At 51.7% G+C, this 14,728-nt stretch overlaps 2 protein-coding genes across 3 annotated transcripts; both read right to left on the reverse strand.

Moving 5' to 3' along the window:
- Positions 1-417: 417 nt before the first annotated feature.
- Positions 418-9,338, reverse strand: Rassf1 (Ras association domain family member 1). Of its 2 annotated transcripts, XM_026384011.2 has the most exons (6): positions 9,060-9,338; positions 7,266-7,372; positions 2,871-2,975; positions 2,357-2,654; positions 2,117-2,232; positions 418-1,365 (listed from the first exon to the last, which is right to left on the reverse strand). In XM_026384011.2, the coding sequence occupies exons 1-6, from the start codon at positions 9,301-9,303 to the stop codon at positions 1,219-1,221; spliced, it is 1,017 nt and encodes a 338-aa protein (XP_026239796.1). In that variant the 5' UTR covers positions 9,304-9,338; the 3' UTR covers positions 418-1,218. The 2 variants fall into 2 exon arrangements, with proteins under 2 accessions (XP_026239796.1, XP_026239797.1); XM_026384012.2 differs by lacking the exons at positions 7,266-7,372; positions 9,060-9,338 and adding an exon at positions 6,584-6,960.
- A 584-nt stretch (positions 9,339-9,922) lies between these two features.
- On the reverse strand, positions 9,923-13,851 carry Zmynd10 (zinc finger MYND-type containing 10). Its single transcript, XM_026383945.2, has 12 exons — positions 13,777-13,851; positions 13,421-13,529; positions 12,234-12,350; positions 12,049-12,102; positions 11,800-11,937; positions 11,613-11,701; positions 11,415-11,515; positions 10,903-11,075; positions 10,542-10,667; positions 10,338-10,459; positions 10,093-10,218; positions 9,923-9,998 (listed from the first exon to the last, which is right to left on the reverse strand). The coding sequence occupies exons 1-12, from the start codon at positions 13,788-13,790 to the stop codon at positions 9,923-9,925; spliced, it is 1,245 nt and encodes a 414-aa protein (XP_026239730.2). The 5' UTR covers positions 13,791-13,851.
- Positions 13,852-14,728: the final 877 nt, after the last annotated feature.

The raw sequence follows: 14,728 nt of genomic DNA on the forward strand, positions 1-14,728 counted from the left end.
TCATAACAAATAACAGCCTATATAAGACGTCTCTAGAGCAGAGGCTGCAACCAAATAGGTCCCTGCACCTGTCAGCAGCTCCACCTCCCAGGCCCCTCTGGGTGCTGTCACAGCCCACAGAGTGTACCTGGGCAGGCAGTATGGGAAGCATCCTGGGTACAGGCTGTCACAGAGTGTTATGGGCAAAGCTTTTCTACCTGGAATGATTGGAAGTTGGCCCAGTGGCTGGGGCTGGTCTATCCTTGCCCCTCTGGGAAGTTTCAACTCCACTGCAGTTTAGGCCACCAAATATGTATACATCTTTACATGGTCTATGCTGACCTTGCAAAAGATGCCCTGTAAGCCTGTCCATCAACCTTGGCAGCTGCTGTCATGGCAACCATGGCAGCAGGCCCACAAAAGAGAATACAAAAGCAGGATTCTTAAAATCTTTATTCAGCCAATTCTCTCAGGCCTCAGGCCCTGATGATGACTGTCACCCCCATCCCTTTTCCCACAGGAGGCATTCATTTGAGGCCACAAAACACTACATACATTCACACACTTCATCAAAAATATCTGAGACAGACCCTGGCTTTGCCTGGCAAATAAGGAATGGGGCTGGCAGAGTGCCCACATTCATAGACCCTGGGCTGACCCACGGATATCCTCTTTGGAGGAGGCACTGAGGCACTGTTGCTGTACTGTATACCAGCACTCCCTGACCTCAGGGTGTATGAGGAGTCAGAAGGCACTAGAAGGAAACCTAGACTCTATCTTATGCCTGCCTTATTCTGAGCACCCACCCATGGCTCTGATAGGGTTATCCAGAAACTCTATTCAAGACCCAAAACACAACCTTCCCCAAGGTTGAGGGTCCTCAACCCTGCAAACTGATCCTGTTCTGTTTGTAGGGTCTCCAAGATTATCACATCTGAGACATGAATTAAGGAGATTCTTTCTGCTCGACCCCTGCTGCAAGCCTGGAGCAGTTCCCCAGGGAACTCCTGGCTCACCGTGACCCAGTACACGAAAGGCAAAGAGATGCAAAGCCATACTCTGCTTCACCCACTGGTGGATGCAGGGGGCCAGCTTCTTCGCTGTTCTCTGGGCTCATTCCCCCAATGGGGGAGGGCTTCCATGCACACTCATTCCTCAGGCCCCATGGGCCCTGTCACACTCACACGGCACGCTCTTGGCACTGCCTACTCTCCTCCTGCCACCCAGAGGTAGGAGAGGTCACCCCAGGGGGCAGGCATGCAGGGCCTCTTGGATCTTCTGGCGGCAATGGGAGTACTTCTGCAGGATCTGGCGGAGGTGTTCTTCTTCCTCTCGCTGCAGGATGCGTAGGAAGTTGTGTAGTTCAGGCATGCTGAAAGCATCCCACTGCAAGGGAGCAGAGGGGAGGTATATAGGCTGCAGTATATATGGCCAAACTGGAAGACCATCCCCAGAGAAGACCAACATATCATGGTCACATAAGCCAGGATTGGGTTTTCTAATATTTGGCTCATGCCTCAATAGTCTATGCTAGGATTCCTGACAACAGTCTGTATAGAAGATGGATCCTACAAAATAGTCACCTCACTGAGAGGCAACCAAATAGAATGTTCCCCAGTTTCCTGTGGACAGGTTGTACTCACACTCTGAGTCTAATACTACTCCATAGACCCAATACCTTGTAGTCAGACAGCTTCTAAAAAGTCATTTTTTTTCTTTTGTTTTTTAATTAACAGGTCTAGGAATCAAATGCAGAGCCTAATGCATGCTAAGCAAATGCTCTTCACTGGGCTATAAATCCAGTGCTGGAGATAGAATCCTGGGCCTTGTGCATGCTAAGAATATGTTGTATCACTAAGCTATACCCTCAACCATTATTAATATTAATGCTTGAAGGAGAGCATCCATGCTGTCCTAGGCCCATATATGTAGTTCTGATCTGGTCTGGGCTCACCATACTGTCAGTTGGACTCCTGAACCTGCAGAGGATTAAACAAAGCACCAAGAAAATTCTTCCAGGTTTCTTGGGATAAGCCTAGGCCTTGTAGAGCTTTTTTTCCAGCCTGATTCTTCATCTAAGCCTTATTGTAGCTCTAGCCAGTGACAACCAAGAAAATAAGGAAGACTGTGTACTCACATTCACCTCCCCAGAGTCATTCTCCTTTAGGATGAAGCTCAGGGTCTTCTCACTAGGTCCCGCAAGAAGTCGTATACGCAGGGGCTGCTCATCATCTGACAGTTTCCGCAAGTACACTTAAAGCGAGGCAAGGGGAAAGGGATATATGATTATAGACAGGCCTAGCAGCCTTAGCACCTGCATGTAATGGATATATGCATACATACCTTCACAAAGGGTAGGACAGGGTAGGAAGCCTACCTTGGCCATGACGCTCAGCCCGTTCAAAGAGTGCAAACTTGCGAGGATCATCGACCACCAAGAACTTGCGCAGCAGGGCTTCAATAACCTCGTGTGCCCGTGTGCGTGACAGCACATGAAGGTGTTTGACAGCATCCTTGGGTAGGTAAAAGGAAGTCCGTCGCCTCACAGCTGTACCCCGCCCTGGGCCCTTCCGGGCATCCTGTAAGGAGGTCGGTTTCTTGTTGGAGGGCACTGAGACAGGGCGGACCAGCTTCAGCTGAACCTTGATGAAGCCTGTGTAGGAGCCATCCTTGTTCTGAAAAGAAAGAAAAACCAACCATGACAATAAGTTCCAAGTAAGACAGAACAGTCTAAGGTTCTGTCTATGCACTTGGGGCTAAGCTGGGTATGCATAAATTGTTGCTTGGGCCCACCCAAGAATACCTTGTCTATGATTCTTTGGGCATCAGGCACATAGCTGGGTAACTGCCCTTGTCCAGACTCCCTTCCTCTGTCTGAGTAGTCAACTCACCAGGCTCATGAAGAGGTTGCTGTTGATCTGCCCATTGTACTCCTTGATCTTCTGCTCAATCTCAGCCTGAGAAAGATTAGGTATCTTCCATTCCACAGGATCATCCTAAAAGAAGGCCAGCATGGAAACAGGCCCTTGAGGAACTCAGGGCTTCTATAAAAAATGGCCTCTGCAGCAGCTCTTAAAAACTGCTTCCAGGCGCAGTGGCACATGCCTGTAATGCCAGCAAATTGGGAGGCTGAGGCAGGAGGATCATAAGTTCAAATTTAGCAACTCATCAAGACTCTGTCTCTAAATAAAATACAAAAACAAACCTGACTACCTTTGGCCCAGTCACTAAACCCATGTACTCTGAACCCATTTGGTTCTGCATGTTATGGGTGTAGATGGCAAAAGTAGAATCATTTGGCTTTTCTTCACTGCCTGCCTAGGGTAATTTCAGCACTGCATATGGCCCTAAGAAGATCAAAGAATCAGGATCAACTGAAGGTATATGGCCAGGTATATGGTGAGACTCTGTGAAGGGACTCTAATTTAAAGTAAAACTACACTCTGGGGCTTAAGGTGTAGCTCTGTAACAGAGTTCTTGCCTAGCATAGGCAAGGCCTTGGGTTTGATCCCCAGAACCTCCTCACAAAAAAAAAAAATATAGCAAACCCTTGTTCCAACTGCACAGCCCAACTCTAGGGTCTTGGCACCCTAGAGTTGGCTTGGAGTCAGGGTTTGTCCTAGAGAAAGTAGCCCATTTTTTCACTCTGACCTAGCATGAGGCCATAACCCATTGCAAAGTAGGAGGTGTGGGACTGATGCACATCCCTACTCTAGTCCACCAGTGGACAGGAGGGAAAGAGTGATGTCTACAATGTCAACACTCCTTGGTAAGATTCTTGGGACTACCCCTCCATGTCTCAGACATAGTGAGGAAATCACTGTGACAGGTCATTTAGCATTGATCCAAGGTACACAAAAGGCAGCTTCAGGCTGGGCTACTGGAGCTGAACAGGCAACTTCCTGGTAGAGCCTGTTCTACAACTGTCAAGCAGGTGGGCTTCTGTACTGTCCTCTGCTGTCTGGAAATTTAGTTAAAAAATTTTACCTCCACCACTTTTTCCCTGGGAAATGGATTCTTGCGGGAAGGGTGGAGGATGGGCCAGGGCAGCCAGGGCTCTGAAATGACTTTCTACCAAACTCATTTGGCCCCACTGCATCAGCCTTATTTCCTGTTGATGTCAGATAGGCCTTAATTGGAATGGGAGTGTCACAACTATACTTGAGATCACCACTGACCAATGTCTTGTCTCAAAGGAATTCTTACCAGGTCTTTCATAGAATTATGCCCAGGACAACCAGAGTTCTCCCTGACTGCTGAGTCCAGGACAACCAGGGTTCTCCCGACTGCTGCCTTGGAGCCTTCTAACTTGCTTAAACCACTGATTGGGATGAATGGGGAAGCAGATGAGGGAATATGGTGGGAGTCTATGACTGCATAGCGGTATGCTCTTTACCCAGAACCTGCTGCCAGTCAGCATCTTGAGGATTGAGGACTAAGGCTTCACAGGAAAAGGGTTTTGGGTTGGAAGCCAAAGCCCATTTTCCTTCCAAATTTCCAAAGGTCTTTTGGATAGGGGAGAGCACTGAGGAATAAAAACTCTAGGAGAAATGATGCTGGAAAGAGTGGGAAACCCTGTTAGGCTAGTAAGAACTAACAGTGTGGCCCTGGAAAATGAGGAACCTGGCAGATAAAATGAGGGCTGGAGGCTGGGAAAGTGATGGATATGCTTGTTCAGGCCCAAAGTTGGGATAGAAAAGAGTGCTTCAACAGGAAGGAGTAATGGTTATGGTATGGAAGTGGTGCTGGGAGTAGGGGGAACACTGAGCAGACTCAAGTGCTGAGGCAAGAACAGTGGTCTGTTTATAGAAAAGAAAGGGCACAGGATGGTGTTAATTTATTCCCCTTCTTTGTGACAGTTCTGGGCTCCATCCTGGATATGAGAAAATTTACTCCTCCTCCTTCCTTTCCTGGATTATGCTGGAGCCCTGGACTGAGACATTGACCTCAGTCCCAGTCCCTTTCCTTCTCCCCCAGTATCTTCATTGATAAAGCAAAAGACTTGGACTAGATGCACTGTACTATTCTAGAGTAAGAAGTTTCTTTGTTTCTTTTTCTGTTTCCAAAGCTTTCTGGTAGAAGAGGACTCCCAATAGTGTCCCAGAGGGATGTGCAGCAGGATCACAGAGTTTTTCTTCTTTTGCACTATAGCAACCCACCCTCTATTCTATCACTATTCCCAGTGACTGATGATTTTATTTTACATAGTCCTTGAGACTTCTCAGTCTCCTTTTCTTCTTCCTTTTTTTTTTTTTTTTTTGGTGGTGGTGGTGGGTATTGAAGCTTGAACCCAGGGGCACCTTACCACTGAGCTGCATCCCCAGCCCTTTTATATTTTCTTTTGAGATAGGGTGTTGCTAAGTTTCGTAGGGCCTTGCTAAGTTACTGAGGATGGCCTGGAACTTGTGATCCTCCTGCTTCAGCTTCCCAAGTTGCTGGGATTACAGGTGTGCCCCCCACCCTTTTGCTTCTCCTTTTCAATTGACTAGCCTCTTGTGTTTTTTACCCATCTTTCCATATTGGAAGGTAGCTTAGGTGGAGGGAATGGAGACAATCTTAGGGGTCCACACTCAAATCTTTTACTCAAGCTCTGGGCTAAGATTTGAAGTACTAAGCACCACCCTTTCTGAAAGGAATTTAGTGAAATTTCATCCAAAGCATTATCCATAACTCCATTTTCTTGGTTCAAATAAGGAATTCTGAGCCATTTCTGCCAAGTACTACATGGTGCCCATCTCTCTTTGCTGATGCCCTGGCCTGCATGCTCTTCTGAGGTCTTCTGGCCCAGGTACAGTTATGTGAAGTTGGTGGTTACACCCATGACAGCCCATAGAAGTCTCTGATAATGAAGACACCTGGGACTCTGAAAGTCCCAGCTGCCCCTGCACACACTTTACAATCTTCAATTAGGAATCCAATCTCTTTTCACCCCTTTCGGGGCACTTTACAATCTAGCCTTCCCTCCCTCTTGTGGATAAAGTGCTCCTGAATCCTTATAGTTCAAAACAAGGCTTTCGGTCCTCCCAAATCCCCTTTCCAAAGATTCACCCTCTAGAATGGACTGGAATCCTCTAAAGTCCAGCAGCTGGTGACAGACCCGGGCCAGTAATGGCTGGGGACTCAGCTTACTCCATCCAGTAGTGCATGTACAGGGGCCGAACTCCTTTGGCCTCTCCCTTCCTAAACTTCTCCTTTCCCGGAAAGTACTCCTCCTCCACTTCCTCCTTCAGTTCCTCTAGGGAGGCAGTGGGAGTGCCCAAACACGAAACCAAGAGGTCTGTGCGGGCTGCGAAGTTGGCTTTAGTCATAGATGAATAACGCCCGTCTCTGGTCTACCCCAAGCTACAGAGCTGCTTCCCCTGGTTCAACCGGTCTGTGATAGAGCAAGAAGGCCGAAGCACCCAGTACTGACGCTTTGGAACCGGGGTTTTACACTGGGCTGAAAAATCGGACGCACGGTTCCGCGGGCCAGCCCAGACCCGCACAGAGCCACGCGAACCGGAGGTTGGGGCTGCCCACCAACTCTCCACGCGGCAACTTACCGGGCAGGGGCGGGATTCCAGCGACCGCCCCTTGCCCGCCGCCGGCAACCCCTGTCTCCCACCTGGTCCCGGCGCGGCCTGCGGACCAGAGAGGTGCGCGCCGTGAAGTACTGCTCGAGCTCCGAGTCCGAGTCCTCTTGGCTGCAGTAGCCACTGCTTGTCGTGCTGCTCCAGGTCATCTCGAAAGAAGGCGTTTCTGCCTCACCCATCGCCGTGCCCGCTTGGTCCCCTAGTTCTACGAGTCGGTAGCCTCCAACCACCGCCCCGGCGCGTGTGCGTTTGTATCAGTGTGCGCTTGCGCTGGGGCCAGCGCAACACCGCAACCGTTAAGACTGAAACGTAGACAGCCAGGATCTAGTCTCATTGGGGGAGGAACTCTGGGGGGCGGGGACAGACGAGCTGAGCCTCCAGGAATGACCTCATTGCCCAAGCAGCTTAGCCCACCTCCAGGCCCCACCTCCCAGGGGGAATGTGTTGCAGCGTGTGCGCATGTGCAGGGACGCCGCCTCAGGACTGGAAGTGGTTGTGGAAGTGCGCATGCGCCTGGTTCGGAGCTGCCTCAGTGGCATCCTTGGGCGGTCAGCCAAACCTACGCGCAAAATTAGAGTTGTGCTGCCGGAAAACCGGCTATTAGAACTATTACTGAGCCCAGTGCCTGTGCTGTCCGCGAACGTCTGCGTTGTGGCCTGCCAGTCCGCGCGTCTCCCCTACCCATACCCTGGAAGACTCGGGGCCTTCTCTCACCACGTTAGTGTCACGTTCTAGCGCGGGGTCCCAGCCCAGGTCCCGGGGTCCGCAGCAGTCCAAGCAGACGAGAGCGCGGCAGCGGTAATGGCAGGTGAACTTGCAGTCTGCAAAGAGGGCTGGCGTGAGGTGGAGGAGCTCCAGCTCCGGAAAATGTCCTGGGGACTGAAGGGGAATCCCCAGGATAATAGCCATTGCCCACCGTTGCCCACCGGACTCGGCAGGACCAGACTTATCTCATGCCCGGTTACTGCCCTCTGTTATGCAGATCTAGTGTTGGTCCCCGGGCGTTTCTGGAAACTGACTGGAAGGCCTCAGGTGGTTAGGGATTTAAGCCTGCTCAACAGTTTTCAGTCTCTAGCGCCTAGCACAGAACTTCCTTGGTCCATTTACTTGAAGGAGAAAACAAAATCTTTTAACCTACGATCTTCTCTGATTATCATTTGCCCCCTCAGACCAAAATACTGGTTTACATTCACATAAATGTTCATCCTCACTCTTCTATCCACTCTAGTCAGGCTTGCTTGCCCAAGCTTGCTTGCTCCAGGAAATTGCTCTGAGCATGGTCCTCAGCGGTCCATTCTCCATTCTATACTCCTCAGCATCATTTAATACTAGCTCCCCTTTACTTCCAGAGACCACATTCCAGGTTTTCCTCTTGCTTCTCTGCAGCTCCTGTTCTCCTTCCAGATCTAATGGGATGTCCAGGGCTTAGTTTAATCACTCCCCTCCTCTATCTGCACTCGCCTGATTGATTCCTCCTTTGTCCCTACCTCTTGCTGGAGACCCAAACTGTCCTGTTTCTCATTTTCATGGCCACTTTATTTTACTGGGAGAACACTGCAAGGTCCCAGCCCTTATTCCTTCTTTGTAGCCTGTCTGTGCTATTCCACCTGAGTTTGTGACATATTCCTGTACTGGATGAGAAGGTCTGCATATATACACAGGTCTAGGGCATCATTCCTAAGTTCCTGTGTGGGTCAGTGTACCGAATCTCAGTTTAGGCTGCACATTAGAATAACACCACACCCACCCCATCCCAGCGTCCCTAAGGAGAGTTTTTTAAAAAATTATGGATACCTAGGGCCCAGTTCCAACAACCGACTCAAAGGTCTGAGATAGGATTCAGACATAAGGAGACAAGAGGGCTGTAAAAGTGCTCCCCCTGATTCTAGCTGTTCTGAACAGCTAGAACTTCTACTTGCTGGTGATTCCCAGGAGGGCAGAAGGACCATGTTTTAGTTCCATGTTTTAGTACCTAGTTCATTGTTAACAAGATAGTTACTTGCTAAATACTGATTCACTGGGACCAAGATAGGTGTTTGTTAAATAAAGACTCAACAAACTTCCTGTTTTCAGGGTTCCACCCAAGGTCCTAACTTTTTCTAGGCCCCTTTCCATAGGTGGGTAACTTCCCTTCACCTCAGGAATTCTAGAGAGAGAGTGAGTGAGTGAATTATTGTGAAGAGGCAGACCTGGGAATTTGGGCTAAGAGAACCACCAGTAGGCACAACAGCTTTCTTAGGGGTCAAGACACTTAAAAGACAAACTTAAAATCAGCACCTTATTATTTAATATACTGCCTCTGCCCAACTGTGCCCCAGCCATGGATGGAGTGCGACTAGGGATAAACCATCTTCCTGCACTCTTTTCTGCGATGGGGCAAGGTAAGGTACCTGGAACCGGGGGTGGTCCCTACAGACTCCCTTCACCATGACTTGACCCGCAGCTATGGATGGCACTGCCCCTTGGCCGCCCGTTTGGCTCTCGCTGGCGTGCGGAGCCGCTACTCACACGCGCACTGGAGGCCCTTGCGCACGACGCCCCAGATGAAGTCGCCGCAGAGGTCGCACCACGTGTGCGTGGCGGGCCCTGCGGGCTGGAAGCGGTGGCCACGGCCCAGGACCTGTGCTGGGTTGCGCGCAGTGCCTGGCGAGATGCGCAGCGCATTGGCACGCTCCAGGCGGGTGCGGCCTGGGCTGACGCGCCCAGAGGATGCGAGCTCTTGCAGCTCAATGAGCTCTGGCTTCGCCGACATGGCCCAGTCGGACCCAGGTTTCAGCCGGCTCTGGGCGCTAGCTAGTGCGGGGCGGGAGGGGCCGCAGGGCGGGCCTCGACTTCGGCACCGCCCCCAGGATCCAGGCAGGGCAAAGGGAAAGAGCGGGGAGAGCGGCCAAATAGAAACCTGTTAGAGCTGACAGTGTCGGCCTGCAGGCGGAGCTGGATGGAGGGACTTTCTCGAAGAAGAACCCTTTCCCTCCCTTTCCTTTTATCCTCCATTTCCGCACGCCCAGACGACGACCGAAAAGTGCCACACGGAGACAGGAATGTTTCTGGGGGTTAACTTTACTGTGCTAGAGGAAGAGGGTCCCCACATCCGGCCCTCTCCCATAGCCCCACCCCCACCCCACCCAGGCCGCCTGCCCCAGTTTTCTGAGACTGCATCCTCGCCCTCCGCCTATCTGCCGGGTGGGGCAGGAAGTGGGGAGCCTTCATCTGTGGGATGTGGGGGTAGCTCAGCAGCTCTACTTGACCGGCTGTGCTCACCACCAGGGAGATTGGGATCCGGTAGAGGGGCAGAGGCCAGACAGAGATCCTGAGGTTCAGGGGTGCATTCGGGTTGGGTTGTATTGGACGGCCCTCAGCGGCTGCAGCCCTCACTTAGCTTTGCCACCCTGGGCTGCCAGGACACAAGCCTTCCCATGCTTCTCCCAGTGCTTGACTTGGCACTCCCTGCAGGCAGGTGGGCCAGGTGAGGATTGCAGTGCTGGGGTGGGGATCTGGGAGTGGGGTTTAGGGGACTAAGGTCATCCTAGGATACCCTCACCTGCAGCAATACCACTCATTCTGGCATCTCGAGCAGCGCTTGGAGGCCTCTGCATTGCAGTAGGCGCAGCGGGGCCTCTCTGGAGCCACTGCTTCTAGCACATCCAGCCTGTAGGTCTCAGCCCACCTAGTGGAGCAGTCAAGCAGCCCTCACTGGGTTTGACAGGTTGGAACACAGAAGCACCCTTGCCCAGTCCATGCCTCCTGATTTCCATCCACCCCCTTTGCCAGCTCAGATGTACTTACCTTCGCGCCTGTAGCCTAAGGTCCTGCTCAGAGGGGTTGAACACATGCCGAAGCTGATGCTTGGCAATTGCCTGCCATTTGCCTCTATTCTCTTGCTCTAGCCGCTCCCAGATTTCTGGGATCTAGGGGAGAGTAATAGAAGGGACAGGAAGAAGCTGGCAAAGTGGACAGTGGTCCTGAGTGATTAACTTTCCAGATGCCTACCTGTTCCAATACCAGTTCCTTCTTAGGGGCCTGGGTTTCGACCAGGGCCAGGTGGGCCAGGAAACTTTGCAGGTCTGCCAGGTTGGGCAACTGGTCAAGTAATGTGTCTGTCAGGAAGGCCCGAAGCTGCAAGAATATCCAGGGAAAGCCAGTGTGAAATGGGTGCTGGCCAAAGGAGCAGGGAAAGTGGACTAAGGGTACCTGTGGGGCTTATGTCCCACCAGGTCACCTGAAGCTCAAATTATGAAAGGTGGACTAGGGTGGAAGAAGATGGGTAAAGTTGACCAGCAGGGATTCAGTAGGGGTGGGATGAAGTGGAGCAGTGCTGGGCTGTGGGGACTAGTCGAGGGGAGCTCCCCACCTTGAGTAGCTGTCCCTTAGCAAAGCTTGTGAGGCAGTAGCGGGCCCGGGCCTCGGGGCTTAGCAACAGGTTGTACAGGGCGATCCACACTTGCCCATCCAACTTGCTCAGCTTTTGCTGCTCTGGGGGGGTTACTGTCTGCCAATGACCACCCTCGAATCTTTGCAGCTTGCCTGGGGAGAAGACCCAGCACACTGGATGTAGCCATCTTTGATCAAGCCAGCTGTATGTACTGTGGAACTTCCCACAGGCTGGGCAAGGTGGGAGGGCCACAGGACTTGCCCAGGTTGTGGTTTTGCTGGCCCCAGAGCAGGATAAATGCTCAGTAGTGGACTCATGAGCCTTGCCTGCTGCAAAGCCAAGGTCTCATCCCATCTTGGGTGAAGCATTCTGGTAAACTCTGTGGGCTGGGGGTGGGGTAGGGTTTGAACTGCAGGTTTCCCACTTTAATCTGAAGGATGTTCTAGTAGCAATGGGCTGGGACTTAGGTAGGTGTGGGGGGAAGATCTTACTTCCTTCCCGCCGGCTCCAGGGACTGTGCTCCAGTAGTTCCACCAGGAGGCAGGGTAGGTTGTGGGTGCTGAGCATGCGGTTCAGGATGCTCAGTGAAAGGCTAGGGGTGGGGGTGGCAGGCAGGGAGGTGAGCAGAGGCTATAGGCACAGTATTCTGTCCCTCTACTGTAGGCCCCAGACTTGGGAGGACTGCCCACCTGTCCACACAATCTGTGATGTAGCGCAGCACTGAGAGAGCCTTCAGTGAGATCTCAAATTCCATTAGTTCTGCCTGCTTCTGCAGCTCCTGGGGGCACACAGTGTTCAAGCTAGACCACCCCCTGCTGCACAGGCCTTGGGAAACCCACATCTAGGCTTTGCTAACCCCAGGAAACCTCAGTCCACCTGCATAGGGGTACCATCCTGGGGCCCTTCTTCCTCATGGGGGCTACCACGGCCAGTTTGGGCCACCAGCAGTGTCAGTTTGCGATGGCAATAATCCACCAGGTCCAAGATGGTGTCTTCTGCTGACTCACATACCTCCTGAGGGAAAGGAGGAGAGGAAACTTTCTGTCTCTGATGTCCTCCCCACATGGACACAATCAAATAAGCCCTCCCCAGAGCAGTGGCCCTTGGGCAGGAATAGTGCCTTACCTTGTGGAAGAACACAGTCTCTAGGAGGTTGATAATGGAGGCTTCATGGTGTACCTATCAAAAAAAGGGGAGGACAGGGCCTGGGCTGCAAGACAGGCATAGGGACTACCCAGGCATTCTGTCTTCCCTGGGCCATGGCTCTCTGCTCTGAAAGGGATGAGGTGTGCACCAGGGACCCAACTCACCACCATGTATATGGGGAAAGTGTTCTGGGGCTTGAAGTCCTCCACTTTGCATAGCACAGGGAATACCTTCTGCTTCCACATCTCCACTGCAATTAGCTCTTCCACCAGTGTCGGGATCTTTGAAGCATAGGGAAAGGACAGGAATGAGGTGGACCTTCTTTGCCTGGCAACCCTCCCATCCCTGGCTCTGTTAGCTCATCTCTCAAACTTCCCCAGGTCTCTAGACTCTCCCAGGCCCTACAAGTACCCTTCCTGACTTTCTCCTGCATCTTAGACCTTTATTTCCAGATGTTCCAACATCTATGGGGACACTCCCCTGCTACCTGTGACTAGCCCTTGCTCTGTCCCAACTGCTTTGCCTCTCTGCACCTGCACTCTTATCCCCTCCTCCCTATCTCTTTTAGGCTAGCCCTCCTGCTCATGCCCTCCCTTCTTGTCCTTGTCCTCTGACCCTCCAAGGCTCTTGTATGCCTAAGTCTCATTCTTACTCAAGGCCCTTTACAGTGCCCTATTTCTTCCCCATCCCCTAATAGTGTGCTCTGCCTTTTTCTTTTTCTTTTTTTTTTTAAAGAGAGAGTGAGAGAGGAGAGAGAGAGAGAGAGAGAGAAATTTTTTTTTAATATTTATTTTTTGTTTTTTTTAGTTCTCGGCGGACACAACATCTTTGTTGGTATGTGGTGCTGAGGATCGAACCCGGGTCGCACGCATGCCAGGCGAGCACGCTACCGCTTGAGCCACATCCCCAGCCCATCTGCCTTTTTCTTGTGGAGAAATCTTTTGTCAAGTGATATCTCAGGTCATCTCCCTGTTTTCTAACTCCCCAACCCTCATGTTGGAAAGGCTGTTTCCTTTCAAGTCAAGGCACCACTTCCACTTCAGGGGGAGTCCTCCTCTGGTCTTATTGGCAGTTCAGGGTGACTTTAACACTTGGGTTTCCCCCCCTACAGCCTAAGCTGTTCTAGTGTCCATGACTTCCCCCCTAATCAATCCATGTCCTAACACAGGTCTGGCATGCCTGGGTCTTGTCTAATTGGGGGACAAAAGGAAATGCAACACATTCCTCTTTCCCCTTCAGGGAGAACAGTTATACCAGGCCAGAGGGAAGACCAGGCATCCATGTGTTCCCGAGGGGTGTAGTGGGTGTTGTGGGAGGGAAGGCAGGAATACTGTCTGTGACCTTGGGGTACCTTCCCATGGGTGACTAGCAGCTCCTGGATGGGCTCGCCTTGGCTGACAGTAGCATCAAGGATGGCTTGCATGTTCAGCTTCTCCAGGTTCTCATGCTGCTGATTCCACCTGTTACAGAGGGTATGTATGTGTATTTGGGCACACATGTGTGCATCAGAAGTGCGGCTAGATCCTATTGAAGCCAAATCTGATCCTGAGGATCCAGAAGGGGCTTAGGAACCATATACTCCTATCTTGAAGAGCTTTGCCTCTCCACCTGGGTGCCCCCTCACATTGAGCAACCCCTTCCCCAATGTCAGTCCCAAGCTCCCCCCATTCAAGGACCTGGTAACTCTGTCTGACCCCGCTGCCTCACCCTTCAGAGCCCATCTCGCGCAGGGGGAAACTGCGCAGACCCCGCACCAGTACGTCAGCTTCCCCGGGCAGCAGCAATTCCAGGTCCATGTTGGGGCCAGAGTCTGGCTGACTTCGGGTAGCAGTTGGGGCGGAGGAGATGATACACTTTAGGAGGACAGACTTCAGCAGGACTGGACTCTGGGACCGAACAGTTGCCTGTTGGTTGGAGCGCGTGCGTCCTCGCCGCCATGGAAACAGCTTGGCGTCTGCGCAGTGAAGCTTGGGTCCACCTATGCCGGTGGCTCCTGGAGTCTGGAACCACCCCCGCCCCCGCTTGCCACGCCTACTCCGCTGCCAATAGTAACCCTACTGCGATTGTCATAAAGTTTTCTTCCTCATAACCAGGTGCGCCCTCGAAGTCTCTCCTGAACTCCACCAACTCTTTCCCTAATTGTCAAGTCAGCCAGTGACCCCGCCAGCTCCTCCTGCAGCTGGACTGTCTTGATCCTCTTGGATGTTCCTCTTCATGGCTTCCTCCTTATTTCTTGTACCCAGCATCACCAGTTGGATCTACTCCCCAAGTATTGCCCAGGACCCACAACGTCGTTCCATTCTACTTCCGACTGCTATTACTTTAATGGGGGTAGCTGCATCAGCCTTTTCACTAGATCTACTTCCACTCTGGACCCTTCCCAGCAGCCAGGATTCTTAAAGGTGTACATCAGACATTACTCTTTTGCAGGAGGGCGGTTCTGCGATTATCTCTGGCCCTCAAAATACTGGATTAGGGGCTGGGTTGTAGCTCAGTGGTAGTGTGCTTGCCTAGCATGTGTGAGGCACTGGGTTCAATCCTCAGCACCACATAAATATAAATAAAGGTATTGTGTCCATCTACCATTAAAAGTGTATATATTTAAAAAATACTGCCGGTGTATTCCAGGGGCTCGGGAGACTGAGGCAGGAGGATCACA

The sequence above is a fragment of the Urocitellus parryii genome, chromosome 2 (genome assembly GCF_045843805.1).
Source record: "Urocitellus parryii isolate mUroPar1 chromosome 2, mUroPar1.hap1, whole genome shotgun sequence".
NCBI classification, from domain to species: domain Eukaryota; kingdom Metazoa; phylum Chordata; class Mammalia; order Rodentia; family Sciuridae; genus Urocitellus; species Urocitellus parryii.

Excerpts from the sequence above, each read along its gene's own strand:
- Rassf1 (XM_026384011.2), bottom strand. The coding sequence starts at position 9,303 with ATGTCGGCGAAGCCAGAGCTCATTGAGCTGCAAGAGCTCGCATCCTCT. Across the intron at positions 2,976-7,265 it reads TAGAACGTGACACTAACGTG|GATGATCCTGTGGAATGGAA; the intron begins GTGAGAGAAGGC and ends GCCTTCTTTTAG. Across the intron at positions 2,233-2,356 it reads GGCTGAGCGTCATGGCCAAG|TGTACTTGCGGAAACTGTCA; the intron begins GTAGGCTTCCTA and ends CCTCGCTTTAAG.
- Zmynd10 (XM_026383945.2), bottom strand. Across the intron at positions 11,076-11,414 it reads CTGGAGCCGGCGGGAAGGAA|GCAAGCTGCAAAGATTCGAG; the intron begins GTAAGATCTTCC and ends TCTTCTCCCCAG. Across the intron at positions 10,460-10,541 it reads AGGAACTGGTATTGGAACAG|ATCCCAGAAATCTGGGAGCG; the intron begins GTAGGCATCTGG and ends ACTCTCCCCTAG.